This window comes from Sander vitreus, chromosome 2, assembly GCF_031162955.1.
Source record: "Sander vitreus isolate 19-12246 chromosome 2, sanVit1, whole genome shotgun sequence".
Lineage (NCBI taxonomy): Eukaryota > Metazoa > Chordata > Actinopteri > Perciformes > Percidae > Sander > Sander vitreus.
In genome coordinates this window covers 19156846-19179349 of record NC_135856.1, presented here as the reverse complement: position 1 = coordinate 19179349, position 22504 = coordinate 19156846, and the positions used below count along the sequence as shown (strand labels likewise).

The 22504-nt window shown below is 41.8% G+C and overlaps 2 protein-coding genes across 6 annotated transcripts in view; one reads left to right on the top strand and one right to left on the bottom strand.

Moving 5' to 3' along the window:
* Positions 1–1398: 1398 nt before the first annotated feature.
* On the bottom strand, positions 1399–14572 carry ptpn9b (protein tyrosine phosphatase non-receptor type 9b). Of its 2 annotated transcripts, XM_078259832.1 has the most exons (13): positions 14509–14572; positions 10848–10991; positions 9216–9305; positions 8840–8964; positions 8224–8329; positions 7982–8092; positions 6979–7880; positions 6690–6786; positions 5772–5841; positions 5527–5605; positions 5225–5375; positions 4843–5050; positions 1399–4178 (listed from the first exon to the last, which is right to left on the bottom strand). In XM_078259832.1, the coding sequence occupies exons 1-13, from the start codon at positions 14539–14541 to the stop codon at positions 3955–3957; spliced, it is 2340 nt and encodes a 779-aa protein (XP_078115958.1). In that variant the 5' UTR covers positions 14542–14572; the 3' UTR covers positions 1399–3954. The 2 variants fall into 2 exon arrangements, with proteins under 2 accessions (XP_078115958.1, XP_078115967.1); XM_078259841.1 differs by lacking the exon at positions 7982–8092.
* Positions 14573–16042: 1470 nt separating this feature from the next.
* Positions 16043–22504, top strand: part of polq (polymerase (DNA directed), theta) — an 18907-nt gene continuing 12445 nt past the window's right edge. For all 4 annotated transcript variants that reach the window (XM_078259773.1, XM_078259764.1, XM_078259782.1 and 1 more), the window contains exons 1-16: positions 16043–16338; positions 16504–16600; positions 16694–17145; positions 17251–17492; positions 18106–18282; positions 18373–18503; positions 18692–18848; positions 18932–19043; positions 19136–19337; positions 19458–19599; positions 19715–19861; positions 19958–20170; positions 20357–20499; positions 20957–21146; positions 21350–21492; positions 21686–21879. In XM_078259773.1, the coding sequence (XP_078115899.1) occupies positions 16268–16338; positions 16504–16600; positions 16694–17145; positions 17251–17492; positions 18106–18282; positions 18373–18503; positions 18692–18848; positions 18932–19043; positions 19136–19337; positions 19458–19599; positions 19715–19861; positions 19958–20170; positions 20357–20499; positions 20957–21146; positions 21350–21492; positions 21686–21879 (2813 nt within the window). In that variant the 5' untranslated portion in view covers positions 16043–16267. The remainder of the gene's footprint in view (positions 16339–16503; positions 16601–16693; positions 17146–17250; positions 17493–18105; positions 18283–18372; positions 18504–18691; positions 18849–18931; positions 19044–19135; positions 19338–19457; positions 19600–19714; positions 19862–19957; positions 20171–20356; positions 20500–20956; positions 21147–21349; positions 21493–21685; positions 21880–22504) is intronic.

The following is a 22504-nucleotide window of genomic DNA, read 5'->3' as shown; positions in this document are numbered from 1 at the left end:
TTGTGTCTAATCTTTAAAAAGTGGTTTTGAGGAAATATCTTTGCTGAGAGTTAGATGAGATCAATTACCACTCTCATGTCTGTACGCTAAATATGAAGCTAGAGAAAGCAGCCGGTTAGCTTAGCTTAGCATAAAGATTGGAAGCAGGTGAAGACAGCTAGTCCGACTTTGTCCAGAGATAATAAAGTCTGCCTACAGTACAAGCAGCACCTCTAACTATCCTCAAATCTTGTTGGTTTAATTTGTACACAAACATGCCCCCAACAATGTAGCATTACCTCACTGTCACATCATTGACATTATCTTAATCTAGCCAATTGTATTGTTGTAGCAGGTCTATAGAGACATTTTGCTCATTAGTTGAAGATCACCAACTTCTGTCTTTCTTGTGGACTCTGTTTCCTTTACAAATCACTGTGCTGAAAAGGCTTCTAGTTTCTGAGATGAACACTCATTGGCCTCTGTCAGTATTAAAAATGGTCTATCAGTGACTACCAATCAGGTTGGAGCATTTTCAGGATTAAGGAAGCTCTGTAAAATAGTTAATAAGCCTATTTGTGTTAAACCTTTCTATCAGTAATTGTATGGTAACAAAGTTTTAGAATTTCACATATTCCATTGCAGCTAAGAGTAACTGATAGAAGTTATTCTACTGACTATTTTTACATAATGCATTAAGTAGATGTGCAATGTGGAGATAGGGGTTTATTTAGTTTAGGCTGAATATCCTTAATTTATAGTTTATCTGTTGACTTCTGACAGTTCCTGAGACTTTCTTTCACATTGTGTACAAAACATTGCCACATAGCCAGCCTGTCAAACGGCAATGGTGAAGAAAGTATTCAGATCCTTCACTCGAGTAAAAGTAGAAATAGTCCTGTTTTGCAATGGGTGTAAACAATGCAAAAAACTGCCCCATGCGTGTTACACTACACTATATATATTACTGTTTTTATCACTGATATATTAGTGTGTAGGCCAAGTAGCATTTTACTGTTTTAGTTGCTTGAGGTGGATCTTTTTTTATATACTGTTAATGATTTGGTTGATTGGTAATTTGATTTAGAACAATGCTTCATATTTTATGATCTCATCAATCAATCAAAGTAACTAATATGTTATTTTATTATGTTGGGGAGTAAAAACTACCCTATTTCCCTCTAAAATGTGGTGGAGTGGAGATACACATTTTCATTTTTAATATTTATTTAAACTTAATTGCAGTATGTACTTTGTTACTTTCCTTCACTGGTGCCAGGCACGGACCATAGTCTGTTGACACAAACCTACATCTTCAAGCCTAAAGCTGGCTGCTTTTGTTGTTTGGAGAAAAACTCCACGACAAGCTGAGAAAACAGCAACTCTGAATGGAAAGTAAAGATTTGCTTGGAAAACATCTGTTGAAAACATGGTGTACATGTTCATGCTGCACATTTATTCTATGCACCACACTATCCAGTCAAAAGGAGATCACATTCGGTTTGTACTTATTCAAGATAGTAATACCGTTGCTTTAATGGGACAGCCGGGCTGACAGCATGTAAAAGGCCAATCACGAGAACTTAAAAGCACAGTAAGAAACATTAAATGAACACCAATGACAAATGCACATTGCATTCTCTATTTCTCTTACAACAAATTAAAATGGATACCAAGACTCTTTTACACGCTCCCATTTTGTGTCTATACATAATCTTCAGTAATGTTCCCATGGTGCTTCTGAGTCTTTTGGTGTCCGTGGATGCAAGGCTGCACTGGTAGGTCCATGCTAGTAGGCTGTTGAGGATGTGTGATAAGAAAAATCTTTTGGGTGAGCCTGGGCCTTTAGCATTGAGGGATGCAGGGTCCACATTCACCAACAATATCCATGTCTGTCTTGACTTAATTGCTCGGACACCATTACCCAAAAAACATTCAAAGCTCGCTTTCCATGCTGATAAATCTTAACCCATTCTAAATATATATTTATTTTACTCACAGACACCAAGCTGGGGTTTTGTGAACAGAAATGGCAGCCACTTGTATTTTTTGCTATTCTTTTTTCTCTTGATAGCTATTTTTTGCTTTGTCCTTGGCATTGGGTACCACACAGTACAAGACAATGTAATTGTTACTGAGTTTAACAATAAGCTGTCTAAAAACATACTTGTTAGCTTCACCTTAACCCCCCCCCCCCCTTTTGTCCTAGAATTGAACAATCACTATTTATACAAGTCAGTTCTGAAAATACAATGGCAAGTGACATTTTCCACCAAAATTTCATTGAGAAAAACAAAAAATATATTTCACTCCCCATCTGATTTGTTCAGCTTATCAAATGCAACAACTGGTTTGTTTTTCTTCGTAGCATCGTACCAACATTCACGGATTTCAATATTGTAGAAGTTTTACAAAGACATAAATATAGTAGGATACACAGTAAAAAATACAAAATAAAGTTGATATAGTCTTTTTCTTAAATGATAATTTACCAGAGGCAAACCCAGAAACAGATATTTGACACTAGGCAAAAAACACTAGAATTACCCCCTGAGGTCAAATGAGAAAAGAATAGCCATGTCTCAAACCAGAGCTTAGTCCCAGATAACTCCCTACTTTCACGTTATTCATAACGAGTGTACTATGTACAGGACTGTAGGCAAAATGTGGGTTTCCTGTGTGACACACAGTCAACGTGTACTATTCAAGTGCACTCGTTTAGGTGTTATTACTATACTAGCGAGACATTAAGCTTAGGAAAACTTGAAGGCACAATTATCTGAGGCAGAATATGCCTCGAGAATATAACACAACAGTTGTGGTATCAAGGGAGTACGATTCAAAAAGGGGAAAGAACAAAAGGGGAAATAAAAGTTTACAGTTTCAGGTATGGTTTAGGTCTAAGAACGACGAGGCAGTGAATCAAGTTAAGGCCAAATTACTTAAGATCGTCCAATTAGAACGCTCCAACAGTAAAGATGATGTTAGACCTGACAAATCACACAGATTTGCAATACGATATCAGTTTTAATACAAGAACTCTTCTCTATACTTTGTCATAGCCTGGCTCACTACATAGATATTTCTTCTCACGGTTAATTCAATTTTATTAAACAAGGCTTTTTTTTTTGCTCTTCTTTCAGAGGTTGTTATTATGCACAATAAAGTATAAATGTATGTTACAAGAATATACATGGGCTTCAGTCTATAATATCTCAGTAAGGAGTACATCCAAGCATTCAGGGTGAGGACTTTGGCTTTGAAAAGTTAGTCTACATATGCACAAATATGAAACACACGTAGAAAATGCACCATAGAAAAAAAAGGACATGGAAAATAAAGAAAAACAAAAATGGACTAAATGGCTCACACTGTCACTTAACAACCATTTCCTCACGTACAACCATTTAATCTCAAAAATAAAATAAAAAACACAAGTTTCACCTTTTCACACCCCTTACAATTTATCTGTGATCACAGATGTGTTCAGGGTTGAAAAGGAACAAGAAATACAAAAAGGAACAAAGACTGGGGTTTGGAGGGCTTCAAAAGGGTAAAGTTCAAGTTTGTCATTCCTCATGTGCAAGTCAATATAAAAATGCTACAACTCGTACAACTATCTTGTCAACAAGACAGGTTCAGGGCAGGCCAAGTCCCCCTGTAGTTTGCTAAATAAAAAGGGGCTCGGAAATTGGCAGGACAGCTTGCTCAAGCGGTGACGCAATTCACAGTCCCCACTCCCTGTGTTTTTTCTCCAGCTCTTCACCTCCTCTGCCGATCCATTCATGTGAAGGAAGAGCAACTGTGAGAGTCTGTGTCATTACATCAAGAGCCAAAACAAGGTCTCCATCCTTTGTCTCTTCTCTCTTATGGCAGAAGAATCATCTCCCTCCTCTTTTCTGAAAACGTCATTCCTCACTCTTTCGTTCCTATGACTTCGGCTTAGGTTGGCTGTCCCATTTTTCTATGTGTCCCTCACTCGCTGTCTGTCTCTAGGTCTGAGTCAGACCACTGCACTGGGCTCAGTTTCCCATGGCGCTGGGCGTACTCGATGACTGCTGTGTAGCAGAAGTAGTACTGGTCCCAGGTCTGGATGCTGAAAGCCCTCTGTGTACGCATCCGCCGCACTGTCTGACGGATATCTACTGTGGCAATGTCCTCCAGCCGGGACAGGCAGATGTCCAGTGTACAGAACGTGCCTGGTCAGGGAGCATAGGTGGACAGAAATAAGATGGAGAGGTTGCACAAAAAAAACTTACCCAATTGTATCCACATGCTTAGCAGGTCACAAAGAAAGCCTTGACAATATGACACCATGAGGAAAATCAAAAACTCTAGTACTGGGAAGGACTTCGTTTTGCCATCACAGTGGCAACACATTTAAGAATATGTTTTTATTTTTATTAAGAATACATTTAAGAATATCTTGAAGGCTATGTGTCAAAAATATAGTACTAAAAGCTGGTATCTAATACCTGCTTCACACTCTTTTTTACTTACTCTTTAATTAGAGAGGTTAAATCATTATATCACCACTTTTAGAAGTACATGTTATACTACTGCTGTCTTTAGACAACATTTGACATTTTGTAACTTTGGTTTGTTAAATAAAAAAATAAGAAAAAGGGATTTGTAGCAAAACCGAAACTCGGGTATTGCACTGACAAGTACTGAACAATTTCAAATGATACCCAGTCCTACTAAATTGTTGTGTTTTACAGTTACACCACCCCTGTATGCCAACACAAAGCCACATGACTCAAAGACACTATGTCATTGCATAAACATAAACACATCTAATGATGTGACCACTAAGTGTATTTTAAAAGTATATTCAAACCCCACAATGGTACATGCGTTTACCTGTGCGGCCAATGCCGGCACTGCAGTGCACAACCACAGGGGGACCCCCTGGAGGCCCCGTCCAACTGGAGCCCAGGCTCTGGACTGCAGCCTCCCTTCTCTGAAGTACATGCTCACGGAAGTCCAACATAGCAGAAGCACTTTTGGGCACCCCGAAGTCTGGCCAGCTGACATAAAGGTAGTGGCACACCTCCCGTCTCTCTCCAGACTAAGGAAAGGCCACAAAGGTCCATAGAAGAATAGAGCAATATATCAGACTGCTTTTTTAATGGCATGTATGAGAATATGGGCAAATATTCATGCCAAGTATTATTAAATTAATTAATTCATTAAATGTATTATTAATTAAAAATGTAAGAGATTCTAAGTCGGTGTGACTTACCTGTGTGTTGTAAAGTTCAAGATGGGAGAGTTTGAAGTCCTGAAACACCTGGATGTGTGTGTTCCTGACCAAGAAGTATCCATGCTGCTCAGTCCTGCCCTCCTCAAGAGGCCAGTACTGACCACACTTGACACGCCCACGCTCCACCACTCTGAGATACAAAGAAGCACACATTTTTATAATCTCATCATCAGCTCATCGAGGATATGTTGTTACTTGGACTATCACTACCACTATACAAACCCCCCTTTGTACACCAACACACGATTGACTTCAAAACTCAGATGTAAAAGGAGTCTCACCTGGTGGTCATGACAATGATAAGTACCATCTGTTCCCACACCATGCGCCAGAAGTCACCAAAAGTTTTTGGCAAAGGACCTGAAGGACACAACAGTCTGTCAGGTCATGGTAACACCGAACTTTACTCTACTGAGGTCTGAGGGGGGACAGAGTAGCATTTGGAGCAGAAAAGGTGTAAATTGCATGGAGGACGATATAAAGATAATAAGGAGTGGGACCGTAGTTTGTGTCAAGAACTGCTCACCCTGAGTTGCAATGTAGGCGTTGCTCCTCTTGTAGCCATCCATGAAACTGGCATTAATGTAATCTGATGTCTGCAAAACACACAGCAGAAAAGGGTGGTGTTAGGATCTGCTGCCTCCTGTAGGAGGACAGTGAACATTACTATTGGTCTATTTTTAGGCCAGTCACTTAATTGCAGTAAATGGTTAAAACTGTTGACTAGAGTCCTACTAGCCAGACGCTTGGTATTGCTCCAGTGGAAATCTCCAATACCTTCTTTGCATACCCTTTGGATAAGGGAAGTATATACAAGAGCTGGACTTCCCAGATGTCCCTGAATGATTGATCGGGTATTTTAGCAACATTAAAATTGTGATTTGACAGACAGCAGACCGACCAACAGCTATTACTTTATGTTTAAAATCTATTTTTATTTTATTATCAATTCGTTTTATTATTATTTTTTTGTTTACGATAACGTATTAATTTTACCAAAATAATAAGACCCAGGTTGCCAATAAAACTTTTTTTTGCCTTTTAGCCACATAAAACCCACTGTATTTGATGCTGTCAAGCATTCCACGTTCCAATCACACATATCAGATACAGTAGATAAGGACAGGGGAAGACATCACAAATAATAGACCCAAATGTTGAAATCAATTTTAAACATTTATGTTTACAACCAACCAGTCTTCTACGGATCGTATCAGTGCCCTCCACTAATTACTCAACTAAATGCATGCAATATGTAACATTACATTCTCTAAGAAGTAACCAATACACACTCTCTATTAGAAGGTGGAACAGAGGACTAATATGACTGATGTTGGCAGCAAAGTCACAATTTAGCATCAAACATCCATAAAATCATCCATCTTCTACAGAGTAATAACGTTTTATCATTAAAAAAGAGAGAGCCAGAGAACTGAATCATTACCTCATCCTCGTCATCACAGAGCTGGCAGAGTCGCACCCGTGACTGGTCCAGGCAGAGAACATCACTGTACCTGTTCTTTATCTGATTGGACAGTTTCCTGTAAAGGAAAAATTGAATACAATGTGAGGTAACATGACAGACTTAAACGGTGGACTGATGTGTCATCTGTCACGTAATTTACCTTCACCTTGGTACAGAGAGACTGGAAATAGAGGAAGTGACCGGCAGAGACCAAAGAACACAGAAAAAGACAGAGGAGCCCAGGAAAACATAATTTTTTATCTCTTACTTGGAGTAGTCAAAGGCGCCTGCTGGTGGCTCCTTTCGGATCTCCTCGTACTCCTGATAAATCCCCTTCTTCTTCTTTCTCTTCACATGTTCCACCAGATCATGAACCGTCATGCCTCCATGCTCTGGCATGTGAATGGATGCCTCCATGCAGCTGTCCTCATCATCAGGACCCCATGATGAGGACAGGGGTGGGGACTGGGAGGTAGGTTGGTGGGGGGGGCGAGGCAAAGATTTCTGGGGCAACGGAGGCACCCCTTCCTCTTCCTCGCCATACTCTTCCTTTACATCGTCATTCTGAGAACTGTGGGCAGAGTCCGTTGCCTCGCCGTCCACTGCATCTCCATCAACTTTCTGGGAAAGCGGTGTGTCCGGGGGCGTGTCGGACTGGGGAGGGGCCTGTCGGCCACGACCGTTCATGTTAGCGTTGGGGCTAGAGCCACTAACAGCCATGTTGGCCACGCTCACTGCTGAGCCGTTCCAGTGTTGGTGGTTCCCCTGCGGCCTGTTTGCAGCAGACTGTGGGCTCTGCTGATACAGTCCTTGACCTCGAGTCCTGCCGTCCGCCACACCGCAGTGGTTATGTGGGTTAGCATTGCTATCATCGTAGCAGTTAGAGTTAGCCACGGCTAGCTCGGAACCTAACTGTGTATTTATTTGGGTGTGTGACAGTGTAGCGCCTGCGCTTGTGTTGCTGCACTCTAAGCTGTAGGAGCGCAGCAGGCTTCCCACACAGTCTTGTGTGTCATGTTCTTGTGTGTCACCCTGAACATTGTTTGTGTGTGTGTTAACACAGGACTGGATCCAAGCCACGTGGCTATATTGGGAGGTCCCACCCAGGTGTTCAGGGAGGGAGGAGACTGGGATGTGACTGGCCAACTCATGAGCTTTCACTGTGCACACCTGGTGAATGGTAAAGAAAGAAAACACATTTCAAATGACGAATGACAACCAAACATCTTACACACTATGACATAACTCCAACTGAAAACCGACATTCATACCCTCTCTCTCAGCTTCTCACGCACAAACAGGCGGAGGACCGCGAAAGGTGCTCGAAACCAAAGAGGCGATGAAACAATGAAGACACATTTTAGACGAGCTGGAAATGCCCCCTAGGAAATACAGAGATCAGACAGACAAAACAGTGAAAGTGGTTTTTAATTTCAGAGAGAAAGGTTTGACACCAAAACCTTGAAGGCAGGCAGATAAGAGAGACAAGACAGAGGATGTTCCTTTTATTTACCTTGAGCAAATTGAGGATCTTGACACAGAGCTCATAGTCAAAGTTGCCATAGCTGGAGTTGGTCATGTCGTAGATAAATATGAGTCCGTCTCTTTGAGTTTGTACACTGGGGAGAAATTAAGATTTTCAAATTAAAAGCAGAGGAAGAGGGTAAAGAAGCTTGCCATAAGAAATGCATATCATTTTAAAAAATATAGCTGAGAGAAATAAGGCAATACAGTGTTTCCTTTAAGATTTTTTTTTTTAGCAGTGGGGGCAGGTCTGTCCAAACAACAGACAACTTTTTTTTTTTTTTTTTTTTTTTAAAATGGTGTGCGCCCGTGAGCACCCACTGAGGAAAACAAATAGAGAAAATAAATCGGTGCCTATGCTCTGAATAGTTCTACTTGTTGTTAAATTGCAATGTGAGCGGCAGCCAATTATCCTGCATTAAGTCGGCAGGATAATTTAAAAGGCAACCGCGACTACATTGTGCGTCTGCCCTACTTCTGGTACCGTGGCGGCAGAAATTTTGCCACTACAAAATCAACAGAGGAAAAATTGCAATACTCTATACCACAACAACAGGTTAAAGTGAAAATAGGACATTTGTATGTTAAATGGGTTAGGGCATCACCTCTCTATGGCTTTGTCCAGCTGATAGATGATGGCCTGCAGCACAGCTTTGTGGGTGGTGACGTCTGGCCGATGGAGACGAGCAGTGAAGAGCGCTAGAGCTGCACCCTTTGCATCCCGACCGGGCTGATGGGAACATTAACAGGTTATCATACACATGATTCCATTCGATGTGATTTGTGAGAAAGGGCAGCAATACATTCCGTTCATAAAAATAGACATTTTCAGACCATCTTTTACTCCATCTCTATTCATTAACACACAAAGGCAGGCAGACTGACATGCATTGCACATACACAGACTCTTCTTAAATGACCAGCATGTGTACAATTTTCTTTGTACCCTGAAATGTGGCTCGCAATGGCTTCAACACTCACCAGGACTGTAAATTTGCCACACAGGAGCTCAGAGCGTAGGGGCTCCTCGTCAGGGTTGATATTGATGATGCCCTCTTTGATTCTTGTGTTCTAATTTCGATACATGATGTAGAGACAGGAGAGAAGGGGAAATTAAAATAACATCATTATCAACTTAAATTTAGTTGTTGTCCAGAGTTTTTCTAACCCGTGCTGGGTTTTTCATAGCAGTGCCCCAAACAGCTATACATGTATTATGATGTCTAGATACTAGAATTCTAACTCATTGTACCCCGAAATAATAGGCCCCCAATACACTTAAAAGATATGGAACTCAACTGTATACTACTGACTTACTGTGTACTTTTTTAAGATTATTTCTTTTGGGCTTTTATGGTCTTTAATTGATAGGAGAGCTTAAAGACAGGAAAGGGGAGAGAGAGGGGTGACGACATGCAGCAAGGGCCAAGGACTACATTGGAAGCACACTCTACTGGGTGAGCTAGAGGTCACCTCACTTACGGTGTACTAGAAAACTGTGTAAAAGAAAATATTTGAATGCAGGACTTGGAATGTATTAATAGTTATACTTCAGAAAAAAAACATTTTGAGTAGACCTCCTACTGCGACCACTTTCAATACCAACATTCACAGTTAAGAGAAAGGGTAAAAGGTAGACACTGTTTGCCTGCGGCCCAACTTGAGCAGCCTTGTTTTTTTTAATCAGTGAGAGTGCGCTCTCCTCTAGTGCTCTCCAGGATAAAATCGTTCCTCTACTTCAAGTCCTCTGGTCCGAACGGTGAAAATGTCCACGACGGCGTACAGACCGTTATTATTAGACATCCATGGTCCAGGCAGCTGTGGAACCGGACCCAGAGTGAGTCTGTGTAAGATGGAGGCAGCTGCCCGGAGGAAGAGAGGCTTTGCCCGGTCAGGCTCTGAGATGACGTTACATTCTGCCTTCTGCTTAGAAGTGGTACATTTTAAACTCACAGCAACTTGATAAAATATAGTCTCTGGCTCTGGTTTGATATCTAGTGTCGGCAAAAATTACGTTAGCGTAGTGTAAGCTATTTATTGAGTTTCCTCTTAGCGGAACGCTCGGAGCAAATTTTACGGCAGACACGGAAGAACTGAAGAAGAAGTGAAGCTGTAGCATTATGTGCTGCCATTGTCAATACAGGAGTTAAGGTGTGTTAATAAGAGCGCTGTTATTCAGAACTGGATAACAGGTCGGTTTTAACAGGACATGGTTATGACTTGGCAAGCATGTTTGCTGCTACACTGGAGAGCTGTCAACATATCATTAGGTGTCGTCAGTCAGATATCAAAACTTTTACACTGTCAGGCAACACTTTACAGCAGCAAGCAACTGCATCAAATGACCTCATTCTTTTCATTTACAAACAAGCAAAGTTTGTGATTATTACTAGTACAAACCTATCAAGTTTTTACGGTATACACCATCAAATAAGTCTAAACAAAGTTTTCGCAATTTAAATCACAATATTAACAAAAGATCAGGTCAGAAATCTTGTAATTGAATATCTTGCCCAAAACATTCAGCCCTAATTAAGCCCTGTGGTTTCCTGTCGATAATAGAGAAAGTGAATAGTCATCTCAGTTTTGTCACCAATCAAAGCACTGCTGTACCTTGTATGCTTGGAAGAGGTCGATGGCTCTTGAGACGTCAAACTTGCGGGCCATAAGAAACTTTACAGCTGTTGGTTGGGACACGAGCCCAGCGCTGTGAGGCTGCTCCCGGCTACGCACCTCACCCAGGAACTCCTCCACAGCCTGGGGAAAACATGAGAGGAGATGGAAGGAATAAGACGGTGTGTTGGTGTGTGAGGTGAGATTAAAGCCAAAAATATATACCTTTGTGCAAAAGGGGAATAACCAGAGAAAAAACTGGTTAAAAAAAAAAATGGAATGGCTTGGAATTTAGGTAGTAGAGCTACCAGCAAAAGGACCGAGATTACAAAAAAAATGCATGAGTCAGCCCCCACAGCTTTGTATTTCTTTCCCTTTCAAAGTTACAAAAATGTGTGATTCAGAAGGTAGCAGCAGGCTGTCCTCCAAATATATAACCAGAAAAAGGAGAATCTGTGATGCTACGACAGATTAACTCATCAGCTACGTACAAAACTTGAATCTACTCTCTCATGGGACAAAGAAAAAGAAAGCAGATGTCAAGTGAAAAACTAATCCAAATACAGGGTTTCCCTATGAATTGTTTTTTGGACGTGGTATCAAGATGCACCCAAACCTTGATGAAGAATGTGTTATTGGATGAAGAGCAGAAATATACACACACACACACACACTCATTAAATACCCTGGCATTAGCTGTGTGAAATAAATAGTACCCCTGCTCCTTTTTTGACAGACAGACAGACCGACCGACCCATACTAAGAGAAACACTAATACATGTGTGGAATCATGTCATCAGCACAATAATGAGCCTATACAAAAATGGTAATTTGGTCAATTATGCAGTCACAACACCTGGACTTAAAGATTGTGACTTTCAGTCTGTGACATGGTCTCAAGTCTGAGCTAAGAATATACTGTGACTGGAGTCATATTGAGGTCACAAAGACACACACTACACATATTCTGGGAAACGTATCAAACATCAGGTCCTGTTATTTTGATCAAACAAGAGAAGCAAGGGATCACATCAGACACACATTATTACAGCAAAAGGTACTTTTTAGTGCCCTTGACACCCCTCAAGTTGGCATTCAGTTACTGGTTGTTTATTGTGTCATGATTCAACAATTGTTTATCAAGTAATGTGGGATTTTAAGGGCACTTGCACTTACAAATTCTGTTACTGCACCACCATTCTTTCCCTAAATCAATGTTGATGTTGTCAAAACATGTTGGTATATGTCAAATAGTAAGTTGGGATAACCTTTTCAGATTTGGGGCATTATAACAAGTCAGGGAGGGTACCATTAAATCACACCCATTGGATATACTGTATGCAACTGCCAGTAACTGAACATCAGCACCAGGGTGGTCGCTAGCCTTGGTAGGACTAATCCAAGGTAACAATAATAATAGCTGTATTTATATAGCACCTTTTAAAAACAAAGTTACAAAGTGATTTACAATGAAAGGAGGAGGCAAATAAGATCCAGAACTTAAGATATAACAATATACAATAACATAAATAGTCACAACAAATACCATCGGTTAAGAAAAAGCAATGAGATAAAAGTGAGTCTTAAGAAGAGATTTAAAAGGAAGATACTGAGTTTGCCAGCCTGAGATCCCCAGGCAGGTAGTTCCACAGATGAGGGGCCCGGACAGCAAAAGCCCGGTCACCTTTGTTGACTAGTCAAGATTTTGGAACCATTAGAAGGGCCCTGCCAGATGATCTCAAGCAGCAATCAGGGTCATAGGGAATGAGCAGATCATATAGGCAGGAGCCAAACCATTCAAGGTTTTAAAAACAATTAGTACAATCTTAAAATCAATTCTAAAACTTGCAGGTAACCAGTGTAGGGCAGCAAGTTTGTGTGATTTGTTTCACTTCTCTCTAGAGATGTTCCGATACCGATATCGGCTCCGATACTGCCTAAAACGCTGGTATCGGTAAGTACTGGAGTTTATGCACCGATCCGATACCACGTAATAAAGCCCTAAAGAAAAAACACGTTAAAGTAGTTTATTTATGTTCTTTTCCGTTATAACTGACTGTCAAACTGGATAATAAAAGAACGTTCTGTGGCATTCATGTTTCACAAAGAGTTTAACCTGAGCCAGACCGACAACAAAGATAGAAATCATATCACATCCATACAGGGATAGTAGTATACAGTTCTTAAAACCAAACAAAATATATGACACACTGATATCGGATCGGTACTCGATATCGGCCGATACGCAAGTTCAGGTATCAGAATCGGGAAGCAAAAAATGGTATCGGACCATCTCTACTTCTCTCACTGCAAATTAAAAGCCTGGCAGCAGCGTTTTGCATCAGCTGCAGTCTTTAAAACTAAAACTACTAAGGTTTTAAACAGCATGTGTCCTCATGGCAGTTTGGCACTGATTAATGTTACAGGAAAGTGATGATAGCTATCAAGAAACACATTGACAAATCTGGGGAGCAGTACAAGCGTGTCCTGTAACTTCTTAGCTCAGTGGTCCCAAAGTTGCAGGGGGTAACCCAGCAAAAGGGGGAACCATTTATTTTCACTTTAATTCCATCCATCAGCATCACAATGACATTATGTGTGACTATTTTGGTCATGGGTAACCCTAACCCTAACCCATCTTTCTGTAATAAAACATCTAAAAAGCAAAAAAATTTTATCAGATGCAGGACCCTGAGACAAAATCTTATCAAATGGGGGCCAGTGGTCTAATTTCTATTAGTTTATTGGTCCTTGATGTGAAAACGTTTTGGAACCACTGACTTAGCTCATAGATCATTTAACCTTGTGAATGCTTGATGAAGATAAAAACAAGTAACGTTAGCTATGAAATGAAGCTGTCGTCAGAATTGCTGCGTAACATTTGATGCTTGCTATCCAAGTCAGGCCCACCCCTTTCGCTAGAAAGTGATGGCAACAACAATGCTAGGAACCGGAGGATCACTTCTGTGAATTCTCGGCCGTAAATCTGATAGGCAGCACACTGCGAGCTAGTTCGCTCATCGCAAACACACTCGTGTCATGGTCTTGGTCTGTCTTATCTGTGTCATGGTACATTATGACAATCAACACTTGAGGCAATCAGTGTTTGGTCATTTTTAACCTTCACACTTGGTCCAACATGATTTTTAACGTCTAACAACATTGCTATCGAGGAAATTCCCTGCAAGTCAACAATAGCTATTAGCATTAGCCAGCAGCTAGGTTACATGTGGCAGCTGGATGGCTAACGATACCGTTTTAGACACTAGAAGCCACATGTATGGGGCAAACCATAGCTGGGTAACGAGGTGTCGTTAGTTAACATTAGCGATATGGACATATCTATGTGATCCATGTAAAGCTGGGCTATCAAAGGAGCGAGTATTCGAGATACACAGCCGGCCGGTTAAATGATCACTAGGTTACTATTACTACTAGTAGCAAACGCCATCATGCTAACACACATGCTAACTGCTGTCAGTCGGCTCAGGAGGGTGCAAACGGGCCAGCTGCTGTTTACTAGACCACATCGTTCCCAGGGACATCACCGTGACAAATTACATGAAAAAAATCGCCGGTTAGGGAAGAAACTGAAGGTGACATGTGTACACACTGAACATGATGGGGAGATGAGGAAAACAATCCGTAAAGAGACCCTTACCAGCTGCTCCTGAGTTGTCAGGGCTTCCGCCATCTTGAAGCCTCCGCAACGTCGCAGCGGGCGCGCCCACCAGCCGCTTAACTCACGCCCTACACTCCGAGACGGAGACCGAGGCCCCGCCCATATACAACAGACAAAACTGTATTTATCAATGCAGCTTCATAAACTGTATTTATCAATGCAACTTCATAAATTGTATTTATCAATGCAACTTCATAAACTGTATTTATCAATGCAGCTCATAGACTGTAGCCTATCAATGCAGCTTCACAACTGTATTTGTCAATGCAGCTTGCTGACAATTCATAAACTGTATTTGCCTATACATATTACCATTTACAGTTATGTATTTATCAGAATGTTTGCATTGCATTTAATTTAATCTATGTGATCTATCTGGGATATAATAATAATAATAATAATAATAATAATAATAACAATAATAATAATAATAATAATAATAATAATAATAATAACTTGTATTTATATAGCGCCTTTCAAGAAACCCAAGGACACTACATAATTACTGTGGCTAGGAGGTTGTAGGCTGTGGTAAACAGGTGGTGTTTCCGGAGTTTTTTTTTATTTTATTTTTTTTTTATAAATGTCCAAGGATGTAGCATTTCGGATATCTGCAGGGAGGGTGTTCCAGAGGGATGGGGCTGCAACACTAAAGGCTCTGTCTCCGAAGGTAGGCTACAGACTGCATGGTGTGGGGAATGGAGAGCAGGCCAGCGTCTGAGTACCGCAGGTTTCGGGGTGGGATATGGATGGAGGAGGTCGGAGAGGTACTGTGGGGCCAAGGCATAAAGGATATTTATATTTGATGCGGGACTTGGGAGCCAGTGAAGGTGGATGATGGTTGGGGTGATCTGCTGCCAGGGTCCTTACCCACACCAAGAGTTGGACACTGCAGAGTTTTGGACACTGGAGCCTGTTTTGCTGGGGACGCCAGACAGGACTCCATATTGCAGTAGTCCAAACGGGAGGTGAATGAGGGTTTCTGCCACGGAGTCAGAGAGTGATGGCCGGAGTCTGGAGATGTTTTTGAGATGAAAAAAGGCGTATTTGGTGATGGATTTGATGTGAGTCTGGAAAGAGAGGATGCGTCCAGGATTACACCAAGGTTGACCTCAGAGGATGGGCAGATGGCGCACCTGTCAACATCCAGGATGAGATCTCCAACCTTCTGGAGCAGCGCCTTGGGGGCCACAACCAAGAGCTCTGTTTTATTGCTGTATAAACTAAGAAGTATAAGTATAGTAAGCAATACCCTATAGTGTATTAGTATAACGTATAGTGTAAGATAGCGTACTACGTGGTACAGCAACAGAATTTAAATATAATATCATATGTACAGTTTGTAAATTGTGGCCAGTAGTAGTAGTAGTAGTAGTAGTAGGAGGAGGAGGAGGAGGAGGAGGAAGAGTAGGCTAGGAGTGCATGGGAACCTTTGTATTCAAGCATTTGTTCCGTCGAACTGTTTTGTGGAGCACCGGGGGCGGCACTCCGGCGGACTTTTTGATTTCACATTTGTTCAGCGCGTCCTTGAACGCTGCCCAACGGAAAGACAATGTTTACATTTAGCAACCAAAATAAATAATTCTACGGCGACGCTTGTTTTCGCCTAACCGCTTACCTTACCTTTGAGTGTTAACTATAGCTAGTTTATAAAGTCGTGTCAAGAGTCAAACTGATGTCATGTTAATGAACATCCACGTACTCACGCGTTTGTCAAAAACAGTACAACTTCTTCAGTATGAGCACTTCGGGTCCTCCCCTGACAAAGAAAAGCTACATGGGGCAGCACCAGATCAAGAAGAAGAAAGGGTAAGTGTAATCAGTTAAACTTAACTCATAAATGTTCATAATGATTTTTTGAAGAATTATGACCAAATTCCTCCTGTTGCCTAGAGACATCTTCCAATCTCTGTAGCATTTCTATTGATGATCGTCAGTCTTACCTGTGGTGAACATACATTTTTCTGAGCACAGTTTCCAGGCTCCTGATGAGCCACCAGACGGAGACAGACTGTTGCAGAAAACTCATTACATATCAGGCAAAACAAACATTAACAAAGACAGCCTCTTGGTGAGTGTGACAGCTTGAGAGAGAGTTTTTCCTCCTACTCTATCATCCTTTGCACATCTACATCTACAGACATGTATTAATCTCCATTTTTAGGATGGAGGAGCAATGTTTCCACTGGGAGAATGCACATTCGCTCTTGACGAGGAGATGCTGCAGGTGTTGGATGCTGTAGACTCTGTGAAGCCTGCAGCTAGAAATGCTTGTCCAACAACAGTAAACGGGGATGTACAGGCAGAGCCGGCATCATCAGCTGTTTTTGCCTTCTCACGAGCTGACAGAGCTCCTCAGTCTACAGGCCAAGGACCCCACAGAGACCCCAGCACCCAGGAGAGAGTCCGTGGGCGTAGTGGTGATTGTAAGAGACCAGGATGGAGAGCTGACTGCAAAGACCTTGCACAGAGGCTTCTCTTCAGTGAGGACTCTGAGGAAGTGGAGCATGCTCAGAGGGGCCCAGAGAACATCCAGCCATCACCACCTTCTGCCTGCATCAATGGGTTATCCTGTCAAGAAATAAAAAACTGTCAGCAAGTAGGCAGCTCCACCAAGTGAGTTTTAACCTACACATTATTGCCCAGTTTATCTTTTGTGTCGATTATGTGCCTCAGTTCTTTTCTTTTAACAAATGTTTTCATTTTTATGCGTTTTTGTAGACAGACACTTACATCCAGAAGAAAAAGCTCTCCTCGTGGCAAAAACAAAAGTGGGTCAAATATGAATGCTGATCAACCTCTGGATGTATCAAGGGACTACATCTTGTTCAGCCCAACCCGCCTCGCAGCTGCCATAAAGAGGGCAAAACTCCAGCCGTCATTACAGAATCAGTCTGCCTCTGTGCTCACAGTTCCCACTGGCTCAGACCTTAGTACTCTCAGTGACACTTTACCTCAGCCAGGTAAAGTAGAATTTATAAAACCTTCTTTAAGGTTGATATTTCCTGCAATTGTTTTTGTTTCTCTGTGTTGTTCACTCCTTATGACGCATTGTCATGGCTGGATTAACATGCTGCACCCCCCTTTAGTCCTCCTCTCCTCCAATTCTCTGTGCTTTGTATAATGTTTTTCTACACTGGAATACTACTTGGGCGCATAAATACTATACTATTAGACTTGACAAGGAAGAAAAATAAATGTCCATTGCAAGATATAAATGAATAGCCTCAAATTTAATCAAAAAAAGGCAATGGCACAAACCAGTGAACATACGGTAAGCCTGGAGCTTTTGGGGTCCTGGGGGCAATTGGCCACTATGCCTGCTTTGTAAGCCAGCCTTGAACCTTGTATGAACGTATCTCTTGTCCAGGTATGTCCAGATAGTTTAATTTACTGAATTACATTTAAATCTGACATTAGATTGTGCCTCTGATGTGCACCCTGAGATACAATTTTTCTTTCCAATGTAAAATCCACTTTGCTGTGTACAAAATACATAAGTCACAGTACTAATATCTTCTGCCACCAGTTTGATTTAATACCTCATGTAAAGAGAGTTTGTTATTTGTACTGTAGGCATTGCCTTGTGTGCCCCGGCGGGGCAAGCCGAAAAGCTGCTGTTATGCAGTTGGGGCTTACCTAAACCTGTCCTGGAGCGCTACCAGAAACACGGAGTGACTCACATGTTCGAATGGCAGGCTCAGTGCCTCACTGTTGGACAGGTGCTGCAGGGAGGTAACCTGGTGTACTCTGGTGAGAAACCAAACATCTCTATCTAAAAAGTGATTCACAGAGTCAGTCACTGTTCGGGTCATTTTCAGCTTTATATCCCTTCTTTTTCAGCCCCCACCAGTGCTGGAAAAACTCTGGTGTCAGAGCTGCTGATGTTGAAGCGTGTGTTGGAGACTAAAAGAAAAGCTCTCTTCATTCTGCCATTTGTCTCTGTGGCTAAAGAGAAGATGCACTACCTTCAGGTGAGGGAAAGGTGGACAGAAAAGCACATGCATGTTGTTATGGACAATGTGTTGTGTGTGTGTGTGTATATGTATATGTATGTATGTATATATATATATATATATATATATATATATATATATACACACATATATACATACATACATACACCCATCTCTCTAACAGACTTGTTTCTGTGAACCTGTAGAGTGTATTTGAAGAGGCAGGAGTTTGTGTGGATGGATATATGGGCAGCACCTCAGCTGCCGGAGGGTTCAAAGCACTGGATGTGGCTGTTTGCACCATAGAAAAAGCCAATTCTCTTGTTAACAGACTCATTGAAGAGGACAACATGGATCTACTAGGTAACATACCAGTGATAACTGTGTTTTCTTGAGTATAAAATGTAGAGTATGAGTTGGAAAAGTGTGTGTTCTTGTACTGCTAGGTATGGTGGTGGTGGATGAGTTGCATATGGTTGGAGATTCTGGAAGAGGATACCTACTAGAACTGCTCTTAACCAAAATCCGCTACATTGCGCAGAAGCAGAACACCACTGGGTTTGTGTCTGTTAGTCTATCTACATGTATCTTGTATAACAGAAAAATCAAAATCCAAGTTGTTATGCTAATCTGTGCAACTCTTTCTGCAGGTCTCTTTCTGAGGGTGTACAGATCATAGGCATGAGCGCCACCTTGCCTAACCTCTCCCTCCTGGCTAGCTGGTTAGGTGCAGAGCTTTACCAGACAGACTACAGACCTGTACCCTTGCAGGAGCATCTCAAGGTGGGCTGCAATATTTACGACAAGAGCCTCTCTGTGGTCCGGCAGTTCACCCCTGCACTCCGAATTAAGGTAGTTGAGAGTGTAGTTCAGATATCATCCAACATGCGTGTTATTATGAATTATTCTTTCTACACCAGAAATATAATCGTTTGCTATGTGTGTGTGATAAATATGTGATATTTCATAAAGGGGGATGATGACCACATAGTGAGCTTGTGCTATGAGACTGTGAGAGAGGGCCGCTCTGTGTTGCTGTTCTGCCCCTCGAAGAACTGGTGTGAGAAACTGGTAGACAGCATCGCCAGAGAATTCTACAATCTCAGACATACAGGTACAAGATCATTTACATTTTGGGCATACTATGTTTAATAGTGAGGTCAAGTACAACTGTAGCTTGTTCTAAAGATAGTTTGTGTTAAGTCTAGATTCTGGTCTCATCCTTTCAGATCGTCATGGCGAAGCAGAGCCACAGCCGGTGTGTCTGGATCGGGAAGGATTAGTGGATGTTGTAGCCCAGTTGAGACGTACTCCAGCTGGTTTAGACCCTATCCTCCAGCGAACTGTGCCATGGGGGGTGGCCTTCCACCACGCCGGTAATCGCACTCACACAACGTCTCAACCACAAAGAAACTGCGGGCTGAATGGATTTTTTTTTGAGTTTATGAATAAGATGAAGTTTGTCTCTGTAGGTTTGACATTTGATGAGCGCGATATATTGGAGGGAGCTTTTCGTCAGGGTATGGTCCGAGTCCTGGCCGCCACCTCTACCCTCTCCTCAGGGGTTAATCTCCCAGCTCGCAGGGTCATCATTAGAACCCCTACCTTCAATGGACACTTGTTGGACCCACTCACGTACAAACAGATGGCTGGACGAGCAGGGAGAAAAGGAGTGGACACTACAGGTATGGAGGGAAGAAGGGGGCAAGAAATGCTTTTTAAAATGATTGCTTGTTCATTGGTATTCCAGTTGCCTGAAGAGAAAAAACCAAATCTTCTGTGAGTGAATATCTGAGCACATATAAGTTGAAAAGTGAATTCAAAAAACATCTTTAGTTTGGCCTTGCGTTATTTTGTCCATCCTCTTTCAGGTGAGAGTGTGCTGGTGTGTAAGGAGGCAGAGCGTCAGAAAGGTATTAGTCTCCTTACGGGAGCTCTTCAGCCAATAAGCAGCTGCCTGGCGAGAAGGGAGGGCGAAGGCGTCACCACCAGCATGCTGCGAGCAATCCTAGAGGTATGGCCGACATCTCAATGAACTTTGCACCCATTGAAATTACTTATAGTAAATAGATCATGAATAGTTCCTTCTTAAAGAGTAGTTGCCTCATCCTATTGAGGCTGTTGATGCATAGTCAGATTAATTCAATAATAATAATAATACATTTATTTTATATAGCGCTTTAAAAGGTACTCAAACGCACTTTACAAAGTAAAGATAGAAAAACAATAACAAGATCAGTACAACAGAAATAGTACCAACTAGAGATAGATATTAAAAAGGTGAAGCAAAGCAGCATAGAAGCAGGCTAAAAAAAGCAAACCAATGGAAACACAGCTAGTTTGGTTCCAAGTTAAAAACAGCTTTAAAGAGATGGGTTTTGAGTGCGGTTTTGAAGTGAGTAAGTGATGTGGAAAGTCTGAGGTGTTTCTAATTGTGTTATGACCCTAATTTGAATCATCCCAATTTGCAGATCATTGTCGGCGGTTTGGCCAGCACTCCACAGGATGTGAGCTCGTACGCTTTGTGCTCACTACTGGCTGCCAGCATGAAATGTGAAAGCAGAAAAGAATTAAATGAAGAAACCAACAAAGGAGCTATTGAGGCCTGTGTTGAATGGCTGATGGAGAACGAATTTATCAGTATCCAGAAGGACGGACAAGGTACTACTATGTGCAGCCTTTATTATGTTCAATGAGCATTCTTGATATCTTGACATACGATGAAAATAGCCTTTTAGTTACAAATTGAACCATTGCTGGTGTTAAGTGTTCTTACGTAATTCAGTGTACAAGCCAAAGTATCAGCTGAAAAACCTTTGCCATTACACTAACTACTGTATATCCTGATGTCTTTTCATATCCAGAGGAGCGGTACTGTCCGACTCAACTTGGTGCTGCCACCCTGTCCTCTTCCCTCTCCCCTCCTGAGGCTGTGGGAATATTTGCAGATCTCCAGCGGGCCATGAAGGGCTTTGTACTGGAAAATGACTTGCACATTCTGTATCTGGTACACATATCTTGTATTAGTATTTTTTTAATAGGTTTCTGTCAACTTTATTCACTCCCTATCATCCCTGAACTCTCAACCATACATTCCTTATAGTGACTTAATCTTAATTCTAGCTCTTAACCAAACCAAAAATGTCCCATCCTCAAATGCACAGTATTTAAAATTCATCCTATGTCTAAATTCCCCCCAGATCACCCCGTTGTACGCAGAGTGGACTACCATAGATTGGTATCAGTTCTTCTGTCTGTGGGAACAGCTCTCGTCATCGATGAAGAGAGTAGCAGAGCTCGTGGGTGTCCAGGAAGGTTTTCTTGCACGATCCGTCAGTGGCAAAGTTGTCGCCAAGACAGAGAAGCAACGTAGACAAATGGCTATTCATAAACGGTAATGCACATATTTATGTTAATTACACAAACTATACTGTATGTATATGATAGTATTGGCAAATAGTCCCCTCATGTGGTTTTCTGTTCATAAGGAATCCAAAATTATAATTGTTAATGTGCGGTTTGGAAAAACAATTACCTAATTTCATACTAAATTATAGTCACAGTTACACACTTCTGTATGCTATTATACCAGTAAACAAGGGGGAGCACAATTACATGATCCATAAAACATCAATATCTGTTAAGCTTTTAGTGTTCGGTTTTGGAAGAATGTAATATCCATATCATATTTTATATATAGTTCTAGTTTATGGATGGTTATTGTTCATCCATCCATCCATCCATCTTCATCCGCTTATCCGGGTCGGGTCGCGAGTAGCAGCTCCAGCAGGGGACCCCCAAACTTCCCTTTCCCGGGCCACATTAACCAGCTCCGACTGGGGGATCCCGAGGCGTTCCCAGGCCAGGTTAGAGATATAATCCCTCCACCTAGTCCTGGGTCTCCCCGAGGCCTCCTCCCAGCTGGACGTGCCTGGAACACCTCCCCTAGGGAGGCGCCCAGGGGGCATCCTTACCAGATGCCCGAACCACCTCAACTGGCTCCTTTCGACGCAGAGGAG